This window comes from Alexandromys fortis, unplaced genomic scaffold (genome assembly GCF_014885135.2).
Source record: "Alexandromys fortis isolate MF-2015 unplaced genomic scaffold, M_Fortis_MF-2015_v1.1 scaffold_5, whole genome shotgun sequence".
Taxonomy (NCBI): domain Eukaryota; kingdom Metazoa; phylum Chordata; class Mammalia; order Rodentia; family Cricetidae; genus Alexandromys; species Alexandromys fortis.
In genome coordinates this window covers 266,425-279,885 of record NW_026067924.1, presented here as the reverse complement: position 1 = coordinate 279,885, position 13,461 = coordinate 266,425, and the positions used below count along the sequence as shown (strand labels likewise).

The following is a 13,461-nucleotide window of genomic DNA, read 5'->3' as shown; positions in this document are numbered from 1 at the left end:
AGGGGACAGGCTCTTGCCCCTTAGGATTTTCAAACAGGAACAGTGATTTTCAGTTTTCAACCCAATGTCCCTTGTACCACTGAAATCGGGCAGTTGGAGTCTTTAAGTGAAGCCTGCCACCCCAGTCGAGTCCCGGGGTTTTACCATGCTTACCCAGGTTGCTAGCACAGTAGGAAGCAGTAGGCTACCTCCTCATGGCAACTCAACAAAGGAACCTATCAGGAGGCTCCTGTGGGGAAAACAAGAGGCAGGCCCCAGTGAAGAGATGGGGGAGAGTCGAAACCAGACAGTGGGAGCCAAGATGTGACTCAGTTGCTAAGGTGCTTACCCAGCATGCACGATGCCCTGGGGTCAATCCCTAGTACCAAGTATCTAGTTAGTTCCAAGGCCGGGTAATACATGCCTTGCAATCCCAGCACTCAGGGGGTAGACACAGGAAAATTGGAAGTTCAAGGTTAACTAGCCTAGAATGTACTAGAACCTGGAAAGAAGGTGGAGGGGAAGGGAGGGAATAGAGAAGACCATGGGAAGTCTGGCAAGCAGGAAGTAAAGGAACTGGACAAATAAAAAGGTGGAGCCTCTGCACATTCACTGCCTTGTGAGAATTTACAGGGCCAGGCAGGACAAGAGTGTGTTCTCATCGAGAGCCTGGCCCTCAGTCCTGGCCACTCTGGAGGAGCAGCCACTCAAGCCTCTGTGTGTGGCCTGCTACTGTCCACCTTGTCAGCTGCCACCGGGTATCATGGACCAGAGAGCGAGGCCCAGTGGATATCACCAATAACCTCCACCAGGGTGTGGCCCATCTCTGCCTTCCCTCAGCAAAGGAAGAGCCCAGGGGTTCAGGAAAAGGGCCCAGCTCTTCTTGTTCAGTTTAGAGGACTCAAAGTCCCCCACGCTAGTCATTGTCCTGTTGGTTGTGCCTGTGGTCTCCGGAGTCACACAGCAGAGCATCTGTGGACTGTGGATGATGCAGGCTCAGTTTGAAGTGGTGACCTTTGTCATGAGGCGATGCCCTTGCCCCTCCCCCTTTGCCCTCTTGCGTCTCCTCATCTCTCCTCTGTCTTCCTCATCCTCCCTTTCCTACCCCTCCCCCTGCATCCCCCCCCCCCCAGCTTTCTTGGATTTCTCTTGGCCTTGCTTTAGCTCTCCCTGTGCCCATCGTGGCCTGCAGTGGGTTTCACTCTGCTATCTTGTTGGGCTGTCCTGTGTGCCTGGCTGGCCTGCACTGCGTTTGTGGAATGTCTCCTGTGTGTCATGTGGTTGTCCCCTCAGTGTCTCAAGAGAGTCCCTCTGCCAGTGAGTCTGGAGTCCTCCTGTCCCAAGATCCTTCAGCCAAACCAGTTCTGTTCCTGCCCCCCAAAAAACCTGCTGCTTTCCCTGGAGACCATGAGGAGACCCCAGTGAAGCAGTTGTCCCTTCTCAAGCAGCCCCCGGCCCTGCCTCCCAAACCCACTGCCCGGATTGCCAACCACTTAACAGGTAAGTCCAACCTCTTCCAAGGCGCACAGCCCCCTTCCTCCCTCCCTTCACGGGATAGTTTCTTTCTCTCTGGTTCTTTTTATCTGAAGCCTGAATAGGCAACGCTGGGAAGATGACCCCATGGGGTTTTTGGGGTGTTTGTATGTGTATGTCGGTACATGAGGTCACGACCAGAGTTTATGTCTCTGTGTCAAGAAGCATTTGATATGCAATTGCCAGCCATATGCCAAGAGCCTTCGGTGTTATCTGTCATATGTGTATCTGTAAATATGTACTTTGTATTTATGTGACCGATTCAAGATTATTGCCCATCTGGGCGCATTAGAATCAATGTCAAAATGTTTACACAGGCAAAGAAAAGTGCTTTGCTTCCTTCATAATGAGTCTATTAAGGCTTTAAATGTTTGTAAGTTATTGGAGTCTAGAATATTTTTGCAGTTAAAACTAATTTCATTCACTTACTGTCAATTCTCTTTAAAAAGAAAGAAGCTAGGCGTAGTAGTGCATTGCTGTAATCCCATCACTTAGGAGGTAGAGGCAGGAGGATCAGAAGTTCAAGATCATCTTAGGTTCCCCAGCAAGTTAGAGGTCAGCCTGTCTCAAAAAGCAATAGCAATAATCTAACCAATAAGAAGTGCGGGAGATACCTTTAGAGGAATCACAGGCTTAGCAAAGTTGCTCTAAAATGCATTTTCTACCTTCACTCTGTGTGGCTAATGGATGTATGCACATGTATGGAGTTGCATTTCAACATGTTGATTGAATCAGTCAACAATCAACTGCTTTTATACAACATATTTAGTGTTTTTTTCAAATAGTATGTATCTAAGTGATCTCTATTACACTTTAACTTGTAATGAGGGAGGAAGTAAGAAAACATACTCACAGTAGACAGACTGAAAGCCAAGAAAAGGAAGTGACTTTTCAGGGCTGGGAAGACTCTGCATTGGAAGCACGACGGGAACCTGAGCACCCCACCTGCTAGGACATCGGTGACTGTCCCCACAACATCAGGGCATCTCTCTATACAGTTCGGCTTCAACACAGATTGGTGTCAAACTGCATTATGCCAATGCCCCCATCCATCTTGGCCGGGTGTCTGTGGTGTAAAAGGGCCGTTGTCGCTCTAAGAACTATTTAACACATGGGTTTAGTGTCTCAACATTCTAATTCATATAAAATCAAAGGGAAAAAAGCCTCTGACTAAGGCATTTACCCACTGTTTAGAAAAAAAAAATCAAACTCACTCTCCATACTGCCTTCCCAGCTGCTTTTTGCACATAACAATATATGAGTTGGATCTTGTGTTAGCAACTGTTGTACAGTGTGGTTTTATCAGCTGCTTGGTGCAGATCTAAGGACTCTTCTACATTCCCTTCTGTAAAAAATAGGGCAGTGAGCGTCCGTAGTAGCCTGCATATGTCCTTTTAAGGTTTCAACGGGGTATTTCTAGGATTAGAATTACAAAGTCAAAGTTATATACCCTTTACACCTTGGACAGCAAACACCCCTTAAGAAGAATTCAAGCCTGTGCAAAGAAACCCCTGCATGCCCATGGTGTACATATTTGTTCAACATGCCTGCCATAGTCAGAACACTGAGTTATAGCCAAATTGGGCACAATTCTGTGCTAGTTTAATGAATATATACTCCATCAGCCCTCTGTAGCCATCAGCTCTGTGTCTGGGATTCAGCCAACCACAGATCAAATATATTTATTAAAAATTCTGTACTGAATGTGTTCAGACTGATTTTTCTTGCAATTTCCTTAAATAACATGATGTTACATTTATTTATGCAGTATCTGCATTGAACTAGGGAGTATATGTCATTTAGAGATAATTTAAAGTACAGGGGAACCGTGTGTAGGGTCTATACAAATACCATGCTATTTTGTAGGAGGGGCTTACACATGTTTGGATTTGGGGGTCCACGGGAGTCCTAAGGCAGGCCTCTAAGACACCAAGGGTGATTGTATTAGAGCGTTGGAGCAAACGCCATTCAGAGTAGAGCTATAGTTTGGCGTAGTCTCACAAAGGGCCCCTGAAGATGACTGGAGGCTGTTGACCTTCACGGGGTGAAGGACATTCGTAGATAACTGGGGAAGGGAGTCCCTGAAAGAAGTCTCTGGAGAAGGCTCAGAGGTAGAGATGTTTTAGGGTCACTTCAGTGGCTCAGCTGGGATAAATGTGCCATTAAGGGTTTAATTAAAACCACCTAGAAACAAGCTTCACCAGGTGGTGACCTGCAAAGATTTGTATTTTGTTCCTTAGAAGTAGCAAGGTTTGGAGGGTTTGGGATGCTATGATGGAATGAGCCCTTAAATCATCCTCCTGGAGCACAGGCATGGTAGGTTGCACGTGCCTTTAATCCCGGCACTTAGGAGGCAGAGGCAAGAAGATCTCTCTAAACTTAGGCTAGCTTGGTGAACATAGGCAGTTTCAGGCAGCTAGGACTAGGTAATGAGGCCAGTCTTAAAAAACAAAACAAAAAACAAACAAACAAACAAAAAGACCCCTCCCGGGTCGCTGTGTAGACTGAACATAAATAGGAAACAGTTGAAGACGTTTGCCAGAAACCAATAAAGCTAACTGTGGGCTGTGCACCTCAGAATTAGTAGTAACATTGAGTGGAATTATCTGAGCCAGGAAAACTTCTCTCATCGTTGCAAAATGAGCTGGCAAGAAGTGGAAGTGGAAGGATAGGCAAGAATAGCTACAAACTTTTAATTCACAGCATCCTCTAATTTATTTAACTATCTAATGGATGAAATAACATGGCAACCTCACTGTGAGCTCAGAAGCTTAGGTGGGTCCGCTATGCATAGGAGGGACCAAGGCTATCTGAGTACATCTCTATGATCTATGAGCATCAGCACCATATGGTTTGGAGTACGTGTATAAAAATACATTCCAGCCTTGTCTTGTGTGTGGTTGTCTCTTAAATATGGTCAAGATAAGATCGGGAGAGGTGTTGATGTCTAGGGACTGTCAAGCTAGCACTATCCGTTTGGGTCTAAACTCCATTTGATTTCATTTTCATTGCTTCATTTTCATAAATGAGCAATCAGTCATAATGAGTCTGCATCACCCTGAAGAGCCCTGCTAACCCCGTTCTGTTACTAATTGCTCTAGAGACATCTGGGCCATGTCAGAAGGAATTAATCAACTAAGAACTCCAGAAGTCTAAATTAAGACTTGTGAGTGGCTAGTATGTTCTCACTTTTGTTCGGTCTGTGTTTGAAAGGAAATGCTGGACGATTGAAAGGCCCTGAGCATGGCTGAAAGAAGTGGGCAGTGAACTAACAAAATGTGGAGGAAATGGGAGCCTGGATGGGAGCAGTATCCAACTTCACACTCAGTGGCATGCAGAACTCTCTTCTGTAGGATTTGCTTCTGCTTTATCAGTGGCCTTGGGGGAATGTGTATCTTCCAACTCTCAGTTCTTCAGTCAAGTGGAGAGAGGCCCTCATTCGTTCTGTGTTCTTGTTGTCTTCCTCTCCCACAGCCTCTTCTCCATCCTCTCCATCATCAGCCGGCCTAGTAACAGAGGAGACAGGGTCAGGAGTTGTTGGGTATTAAAGTCTTGCCTTTCTAGACGCACAGTCTCCAGTGGCACTGCTTATGTTGTGTTCCAAGGTGAATGAGCCTCAAAATGGGTTCTTACTCAAATGAGCCCAGAGGGAAAGTGTGATCAGGACAAATCCCTGTCTCCCACCTTCCCAAGTTTCCGCCAGTGGCTTCCCTAAGCATCCTTACCCGAGATCTTATGTTAAACATTACATGACTAACCAGTACCTTCTGTATGAGGAACCAGGGAGAAGCAGGCACCCTATATGTAGCAGATGAATGAAGAGTAACTCATAATGTCATGGCTTCATGGCCTGACCGTCACATCTGGGTAGCAGCTGGGCAGCTAGCATTGTTTGAGAACCCTACTAGGTACCCTTTGGTCCTTGACATACATACCATTCTCATTCCTACCTCCTTCTCACAAAGATTATCAAAAATACGAAGATGCTGATTGTGGCTAGACAGCTGGTAGATCACCAGCTTTCTTGGTTTCTAATCTTTGTTTACATGCAATTAACAAGTTAGAAGACCTACTTCTTTATTTTCATAACTTACGTTAGCCTGCTCAGGCTGCCATACCAATTAATATAGACGAGATGTTTTATACAACAAAAGTTAATTTTTGCAGGTCCGGGGGAATGGCTCAGTGGTCAGAACATTTGTTGCACATACAGAGGACTCACATTCAGTCCTCAGCACCCACACAGTGGTTTACAACCATCTGCAACTACAATTTCAGGGGATCCGTCCCTCTCTTCTAACCTCTGAAGGCACCAGACACGAACGTGGCACACATGCATGCCGGCAGGCAAAACGCTCATACATATAAAATAAATTTTAAGAAATATTTTTAAAATAAATTTATTTTTCATCATTTTGAAGGCTGAAATTCAAGGTCCAATAACAATAATAAAAAAATGATACAAATATAAACACGTAGTGATCACTGTTGTACTCCGCAACATTCCCAGCGTGCTAGGTACTGTAACAAAAGTAGTAGCTTCTTTGACGTACACAGGAGGTATGTGTAGCCCTGTGCACATACTAGCCACTTGATGTAAGGCCCCTGAGCCTCTGCCCGGAGTGGCTCTGGCAAGGACTTCTAGTGTTCATCAAGAAACGACTGTACTCTCAGCAAACTTCAGTGATTGCAAATTTCAATATAGCATAGTGTCTGCGACTACAATTTTGCCTAACGAACACCATCTGTGCCCTGTAGAATTTTCCAGTGCCAGCACTTAGGCACGCCTAATGAGAATAGGTGCAATGATCGTTAAGCCGAAGCCAGTGTTCCTATTTATAGTAGTCTCTCTGTTCTACAGTCCTATTCGGATACGTAATGGCATTTTGTTGCCGGTTGCTCTCAGATTTTTTTTCCTCATTTGTCCCCCCCCCTCTCTCTCTCTCTGACAGTCTACCTGCGCCTTCCTCGTTCCCTTCTTTAGCCCTGCACAACTGGGTGCTTCCACCTCTGCCTTCACCTTCCAAAGATTAGGGTGTGGGGAATTTGGGCTTTATCTGACCCAGTAAATGGGGGAAAATTTGCTCATAGCACAGAGGTAGACAGTTTACACTTCTTGGTAACTGATACTTTGAAGGTATTCTGTGTTCTTTTGCGTCAAGCAAGCGGAAAATGCAAGCCTGTTAACCTTACAGCCCTAGAGACAGAAGCTAGGCTCCCCCATATATGGCTCTGAAAGGAGCCTAAGGGTGATTAGGAAGCAGAAGCAGGAACAAGGTAGAGCCTCTGTGGCGTTTTCAGGAAGGGGAGCAGGGTAAATTAAACCATCTGAATTGGTTTGAGGAAAGTCCCTGCAGGCTGTGCACCAACCAGGGTTTCTCTAGTTGCCTGGCACCTGCCAAGGATGGCTACAGCGAAGAAATACTGCTGCACCTTATGGTGTACGTGCCAGGGGAGGTGGTCTGTCACCTAGGCTATTCCATGTGGCATGTCCATGTCAATAAGCTCAAGATGAACCGTGGCTAAGTCCAAGCTTTAAACATGGACTGGTCTTAACTGGAAAGGTTTCTTAGATGCCCCTGATGTAAGGCCCAGAAAGCTCAAAGAGAGCTAAGCATTTCTGCCCCCCTTCAGAACCTTGCAGTCAACACCAGTTACCAGCGACTGTGGGTGCTGGCATCTGTGGGACGAGACTGACAAGGAAGACTGGGTTCTGGCTATAGTTCCTCCCCAACAAAACTCTGGCACACTGGCTAACACAAGCCACCCATACACTGAGTCCCCACTGCTGGGCCCAGATTCAGATCTCTTCTTGAAGCTAGCGAATTAAAATTACCATTTAAAATGAAGCCCAAATAAGTTTAAGAGCCATGCTCTTGATATATCCTCCACTCGAAATTTGCACAAAATACAGGTCCTCACTCTAAGGGCCCCGAGTTTTTCACCCCCTATAGTGCATAAGGAGCTGCACAGACCCCTCTGCTTCCGTGTCAACACAGAAGGGGGCTAGCGGCATCTGTGCATTCCCCGTCCAAACGGCCGTGGGAGGAAGATAAACATAATTTTAAAAAGCGAAGGTCTCCCATCTTAGATTCTTGCAAACTCTTGTTCCCGCAGTTCATAATTGGACTCTGATGCTCAGGTCAGAGTATATGCAAGTAGATTTTTGTTTTCAGTGAAGGAGACGCGGGAAAAGGTGGACTTGTTGATTTTTCGAGAGTTCTCAGATGGTGCACGCTCCTCAAAGCCAATACTCTCCCACACTAGAGCACATTCCGGGATCACACGGCTTTCCTTACACCAGGGGCTGTCTTCGGTAGCTGCTCCTCCATGTGTACCACTTTGCTATGGCAGATTTTGCAGCTCACATCTCAAACCACGCAGCAGCCAGTAAGCAGGACCCCATCTTGACGGTCACTGTACCTGAGTTACAGTACCTTGTTACAAAGAAATGCTCTGCCCGTGGTGCCTGTGAACCGAGCAGGGATGAGTTTCAAAAGGTTAGTGGGGAGCCTATCACAGTTTGTACACACAACCCGACGGGTACCACAGATCTGAGCAAGGAAGGCTCTGCCTATTTTAATAGCTGAAGTTCCCAAGGTCTGCCCACTGGCAGCGGCTCTTTGCTCCACAGCTCTCTTGGACATTGAAAAAAAAAAAAAAAAACTGTCCAGGTGGTAGGTTTCATTAGGGTGAGAATTTAGTTCGCCGTGTTCCCTGCTATTTGTGTCCCGCTGATGCCCACTTTGGGGAAACAAGGGACCCCCCATTGCTGAGGCCTTTTAGGAATCAGTGAGCTAAACCTGAGAAGTCAAGGCTAGAGATGAGTGGAAACGATTCTTGGTTTTCTCTACATAAAAATCTCTTTGAATCCATTGTTTGAATTAATATATAGCTTCCCCTTGCATACCCTCCCTTATAGTAGATGCCTGCATTCTCTATGCAGTACTTTCTTCTATCTGTTCTATATTTAAAGCAGCATTGCCTGTGGCTGCTTCTTCTGTTTCTAGTGTTCTGGGATGAGATGGGCATGGTCTTGCTCATCCTGATGAATGTGGTTTTCACCAAATCCTCTCTCACATATAATAGCCTTCCACAACCCAACATGAAGGGGACTTCCCTCCCTGCTGTCCACATCTGGACCTCTCCCACATTGTTTGCTTATCCTGAAGAAGGCTCGGAGACATGCCACCCTGTAGCAAAATCTCTCTACCAACAATAACACTCATCCGTTGTTATAAAAAAATGAATAGTATCATGTGTTTTTTGTATAGGTGATTTGTGATGTCTAGCAAAAGGATTACACACCTTCTGAGCATGCATTTGTTGGCATGAGTGCCTTTATTTCAGTGGTAATTCTTGGAGAGGAGTCACCTGGCTGTTATTGGCAACTCTATTAAAAAGAATCTAATTGAACTGCATGTCCTGCAAGGGTGGCATGCCAGCATGGCTCAGTGGGGAAATGACCTTTATCTGCTACCCATCAATTCTTTTCAATGAAATATGGTCTTCACTGTAATCCTCCCAAGATGCTATTGGGAAAAGTAAATTTGAGAATGAAGTATTCAGAAAGAGAGGGGCTCAAACCAAATTCATTTGCTGTTGGTGGCATCTGCTATGATGGCCTTCAATTTTGGGATTCTGGAAGGTTTCTGGATGTATTGATTACAAATGCCTGACACAAGCTATCGTTACCATATCTTGGCCTGATATGGGGCATTGAATGTGGCGCACTTCCTTCTGCATCAATGGTCCCACAAAAGGTCAGTCAGAATGTTTTCCCTTTGACCAAAGCAGGACTTCAGGCTACCATGAAGCCCCTGGGGTAGGCTACTGTGTTGAAGAAAGTGATGATGTTCCGGTGAGCTCTCTTATTCGGGCAAGGGGAACAATGTTGCGGTCCTATATTTTAAGTACTAAGTGCATGTCTCACGGGTTTCTTATGTCTTAGGGTTTCTACAAGTTTTCTAACTTGTGTCTCCAAAAGGAGATCAGAGCATCTAACGTGCTGAAACCAGGTGACAAATGACGGAGAAATTCTTCTGGCACCTTTGTGAATTAACACTGCCCACACACCAGTAATTACACATCAGTACTTAGAGGTGCCCATTTAAAAGTTCATAGGTAGTTGTGTGAAAAGAGACTGGAAGTGGGTGGCGTGGATGCCCTTTCTTTGAAACACTTGGGACCAGGAGTGCTTCAGATTTGGGGATTATTTGAGATTTTGTAATATTTTCATTTATGTGATATAGTGAATCATCTTGGTTATAGAGTCCAGATAGAATCACAGATTTTATTTTTCCATATATACCACATATGCATAGCTTGTGGGTAATTGTATATAGTATTTTCTGTGAGCACGCGTTTTTACTCTGATCCATCACGTAAGGCCAGGTATGGGATATCTAAGATGTGTGAGCCTTTCAGGTTTTTGGACTAGGGATCTTCCATGTGGGGTCATTTAGCCTCCATTGATTCACATTCGGGGCCTGGAGTCCTCCATCAAGAGAACTGATGACAGAAATCCTCTCCCATCTTCATTTCTTTGTCTGAGATCATCAGCCAGAGCTGTTGTGTCGGAAGTACGACCCTCTTGTAGATTTTAAGGCTCTGTGACACTCACAGTTTGAGTTGATTGTCCGTGTTCCTGGAACTGGTCATTTTTGCCTCTTCCACTCCATCAACAGAGACAGCTTGATGAATACGCTGCATCTCAATCAGTCTGGCTACAGGAACGAGTGAGCCGGCAGCGCTGCGTCTTCCGGCAGCCCCAGATCTGTCATCACTAATGCCAGAGGCAGAGCGTGTCCTCCAGCTAAACGGATGAGCGCCACGTATTAGTAGATGCGAAGGGATTGATTCAGTCCATCGCTATCCAAGTATGAGAAGCAATTTTATCCCTGAGTTTTCCTGGCTAGTGAGACTGAAGTTCAAGCTCTCAGCTCCTAATTCTGTCCCGCTAGCTTTTTATAGCAGGAGGTGCAATGTACATCGGAACCACTGGATCATAGGTGACAGCTCCTCTTTCTAAGCACTACCCAAACTTTCTGTCGCTTGCCGATGAGGGTAGTGCTAGGGCACACTGCACCTCAGGCTGGGAAGTGTCCACGTTGGTGGATTTTCAGAGGCCAGACAAGAGTCCCTGATAGCAATACTGAAAACAATGCATTTTTGAGAGTAAGGTCATACAGCATACAGTAGCTGACCTTCAAAGCAGACTGTGGGTGAGGCAGGTAATGTATTATGGTGTTTACTGCAGAGTCAGGGCTCCGTTGAGGAATTCCCATGGCACACCGAGGACTTCACTGGGGGTCTCTTATCATAGACCCTCTGCTCACTGCTCACTGGTATGGAGACCTTGTAAAATTAGGCAGAACTTCCTTGTGGAAGATGTTCCTTTCCCAGAGGTGACTCAGCCCTGTGTCAGCTCAGGCCTCCGACTGACCTGTAACCCTCTTATTCCCTCAGTGTCTAACAGGAGGGCTTCATCTATTAACCTGTTTACTCCTGGCAGTAAACCTGTATAGTCGTCCATAGAGCCCTTCCACAGATGAGAAAACTGAGGCCAGGGAGCATTGAATGGCTTCAGCACAGTTCTTGATGATATAGCTAGAATTCGAGCCCAGCTTTTCTGAGTTCTCTGCCAGCAGTGGTTTCACAAGTTGGGCTCCACCCAGCCTGTAGCAGAAGCCTCCAGAAGCCAGCCAGCTCAGTGAGTGCTCTCAGAGGAGCAGCTAGCTACATCTCCTCAGAGAAGCCTTGGTGCATTCTCACTTCACCTGGTGGGGGACAGAATTGAGAAAGTGTCTTAGAGGGCGATTCTCAGGCCCATTTAGATATAGATTACACTTTGATTTGGACCTCATTAGTGGGAGAGACGCTGGATGCCATGTACCACCTTTTCCCACAGACCTATAGACGTGATGAGAAGAAAACGGAACAATATTGAGCATCTATTATGTACCAGGCTCAGGTCCTGATGGCCAGGAAGGTGGGTGAGGAAATGACCACACTCACTGAGATTTGATCAACCCATCACAGCTGTCCCCTGCAAACAGTATCAGCAACAAGTCAAGAAGAATGAATTGTGGTGAAGTACTGGGCTGGAGGAAGGTCCAGGACCTGAGAGTGTCCTAGGCCAGCCTTGAGTAGAGGGCCTTCCTATGGGGAATGTTCATTGAGGATAACGGTAGCAACAAGAACAATAGTTCATATCTCCTGGGCACCATGCCGCCCAGTTTCCATATCTTAAAAATGTCCACAAGTCATGTGACAGGGCGATTCGTCCCACCTTGCAGACTGAAAAATGAAACATGGAGGCGAGGGTTGTGCATTTTGCTAAAGCTACCAATGCTTTCATGGTGCCATGCACCTTAACATTTTTTTAGCTCCAGAAGTTTGGTTTCTGCTTCTTAGCCCTATAACTTGTGACATGCTTGCCACGCATGGTCCCCATTGACGTGAATGATCTATCTCTGGACACTTGTTTCCGGGGAGACTCCATCAGTGACCCTCAGTAACTGAGCTCTGGAGGTGAGGCTTACAACCGAGTCTTTGCCAAGCCTTCCAGTGAGGCTGATGAGACACACCTTTGAGAAGCTGGTACCCTGAAAGAAAAATATTTTTAAAAATTAAATGTTGGAGCCAGTTTTTTTTTCAGTATTTATATGTAAATTACTTTAACTTCAGTTGCTGGTGTAGTGGTTTTTTTTCTGTTTAGATTTTATTTCATATTTCATTATACCTTGAAAAAAGGTGTTTACTGATGAGCCGTGGTGGCGCAGGCCTTTTTTAATCCTAGCACTTGGGAGGCAGAGGTAGGTGGATCTCTGTGAGTTCGAGGATAGCCTGGTCTACAAGAACTAGTTCCAGGACAGGCTCCAAAGTTACAGTAAAACCCTGTTTTGGGAAAAAATAAAAATAAAAAAGGTGTTTGCTTAAATGTGTAAAAAAACAAGTGTGTGTGTGTGTGTGTGTGTGTGTGTGTGTGTGTTCTCCCTTCCTGAGACTGAGCTCCCTTCAGATCCATCACATCTCAGGATTCCCTGAGAATGCCGCAGGCAGCTGGCACCGCAGAGCGTCAGCTCAGCAAAGGAGCACACGCAACTGCTCTGCCGCAGGGGCCAGGCGCAGAGCGAGCAGAAGCGTGCTGCCGTTTGCTGCGTCTGCTCCACAGTGGGGGGATACCGCTTTTCATTCAGAAAGTTTATTTTTTTCATACCTCAAACAATATTATTTTATGCACTCGTCAATAATCCTTGAGAAATACTCTTTAATTTAAAGGTTTCAGGGCTGGCAAAATGGCTGAGCGACTAAAGGCACTTGCCTCCCAACCATGCAACATGCATCGAACTTGAAGACCCAAGTTCGATCACCACAACCCACGTAAAGGTGGAAGGAGAGAACTGGGTCCACAAAGTGGCTCTTTGACTTCTATGACTGTGCTGTGGTATACACACGTCCCCCTCCTCACATCACACACACACACACACACACACAAATTAACTTTTAACTTAAGAAAGGGAGTCAGTAATCTTAGCAAACCAGAAAAAATATGTGGAAAAATTGTGTTTTGCTCCTTTGGTCAGACCAACAGGGCATGGAACAAGAGCGTAAGGATGCCTTAAGTTAAACCCGGTTGCTGTCCTCTGGCCAAGGCAGTTACATGCACAGGAAGTGGTGATTAAGTTGGTTATTGTATGGCAATCACTTAGAACAGTGGTGTCTGGCTTGTGGTTAGTAAGCATAGCCTAGGTGAAATAGTCCTCGTCTAGACCTCTGAAATTGGAAATGTTTGAGAATCGAACATTTTTAGTGCAGATGTGAAATCACGGGTGATCCTGCCTGATGGTCCATTTGTGTAGGAACCTTGTCTCATGTACAGTATTGTTTAAAATCTCTGAAACTGGACTGGAGGGATGGCTCATCAATTAAAAGAGCACACTGCCC

General features: G+C 45.7%; 1 protein-coding gene and 1 pseudogene across 3 annotated transcripts in view; one reads left to right on the top strand and one right to left on the bottom strand.

The window, feature by feature from the left end:
* Nucleotides 1–13,461, top strand: part of Phactr1 (phosphatase and actin regulator 1) — a 241,247-nt gene that overhangs the window by 169,757 nt on the left and 58,029 nt on the right. For 2 of the 3 annotated variants that reach the window (XM_050142439.1, XM_050142441.1), the window contains exon 5: nt 1,273–1,479. The exons of the other annotated variant lie outside the window; for it this stretch is intronic. In XM_050142439.1, coding sequence (XP_049998396.1) covers nt 1,273–1,479 — 207 coding nt within the window. The remainder of the gene's footprint in view (nt 1–1,272; nt 1,480–13,461) is intronic. 3 annotated transcript variants of the gene reach the window in all.
* Nucleotides 7,591–8,159, bottom strand: LOC126501528 (protein yippee-like 5; annotated as a pseudogene).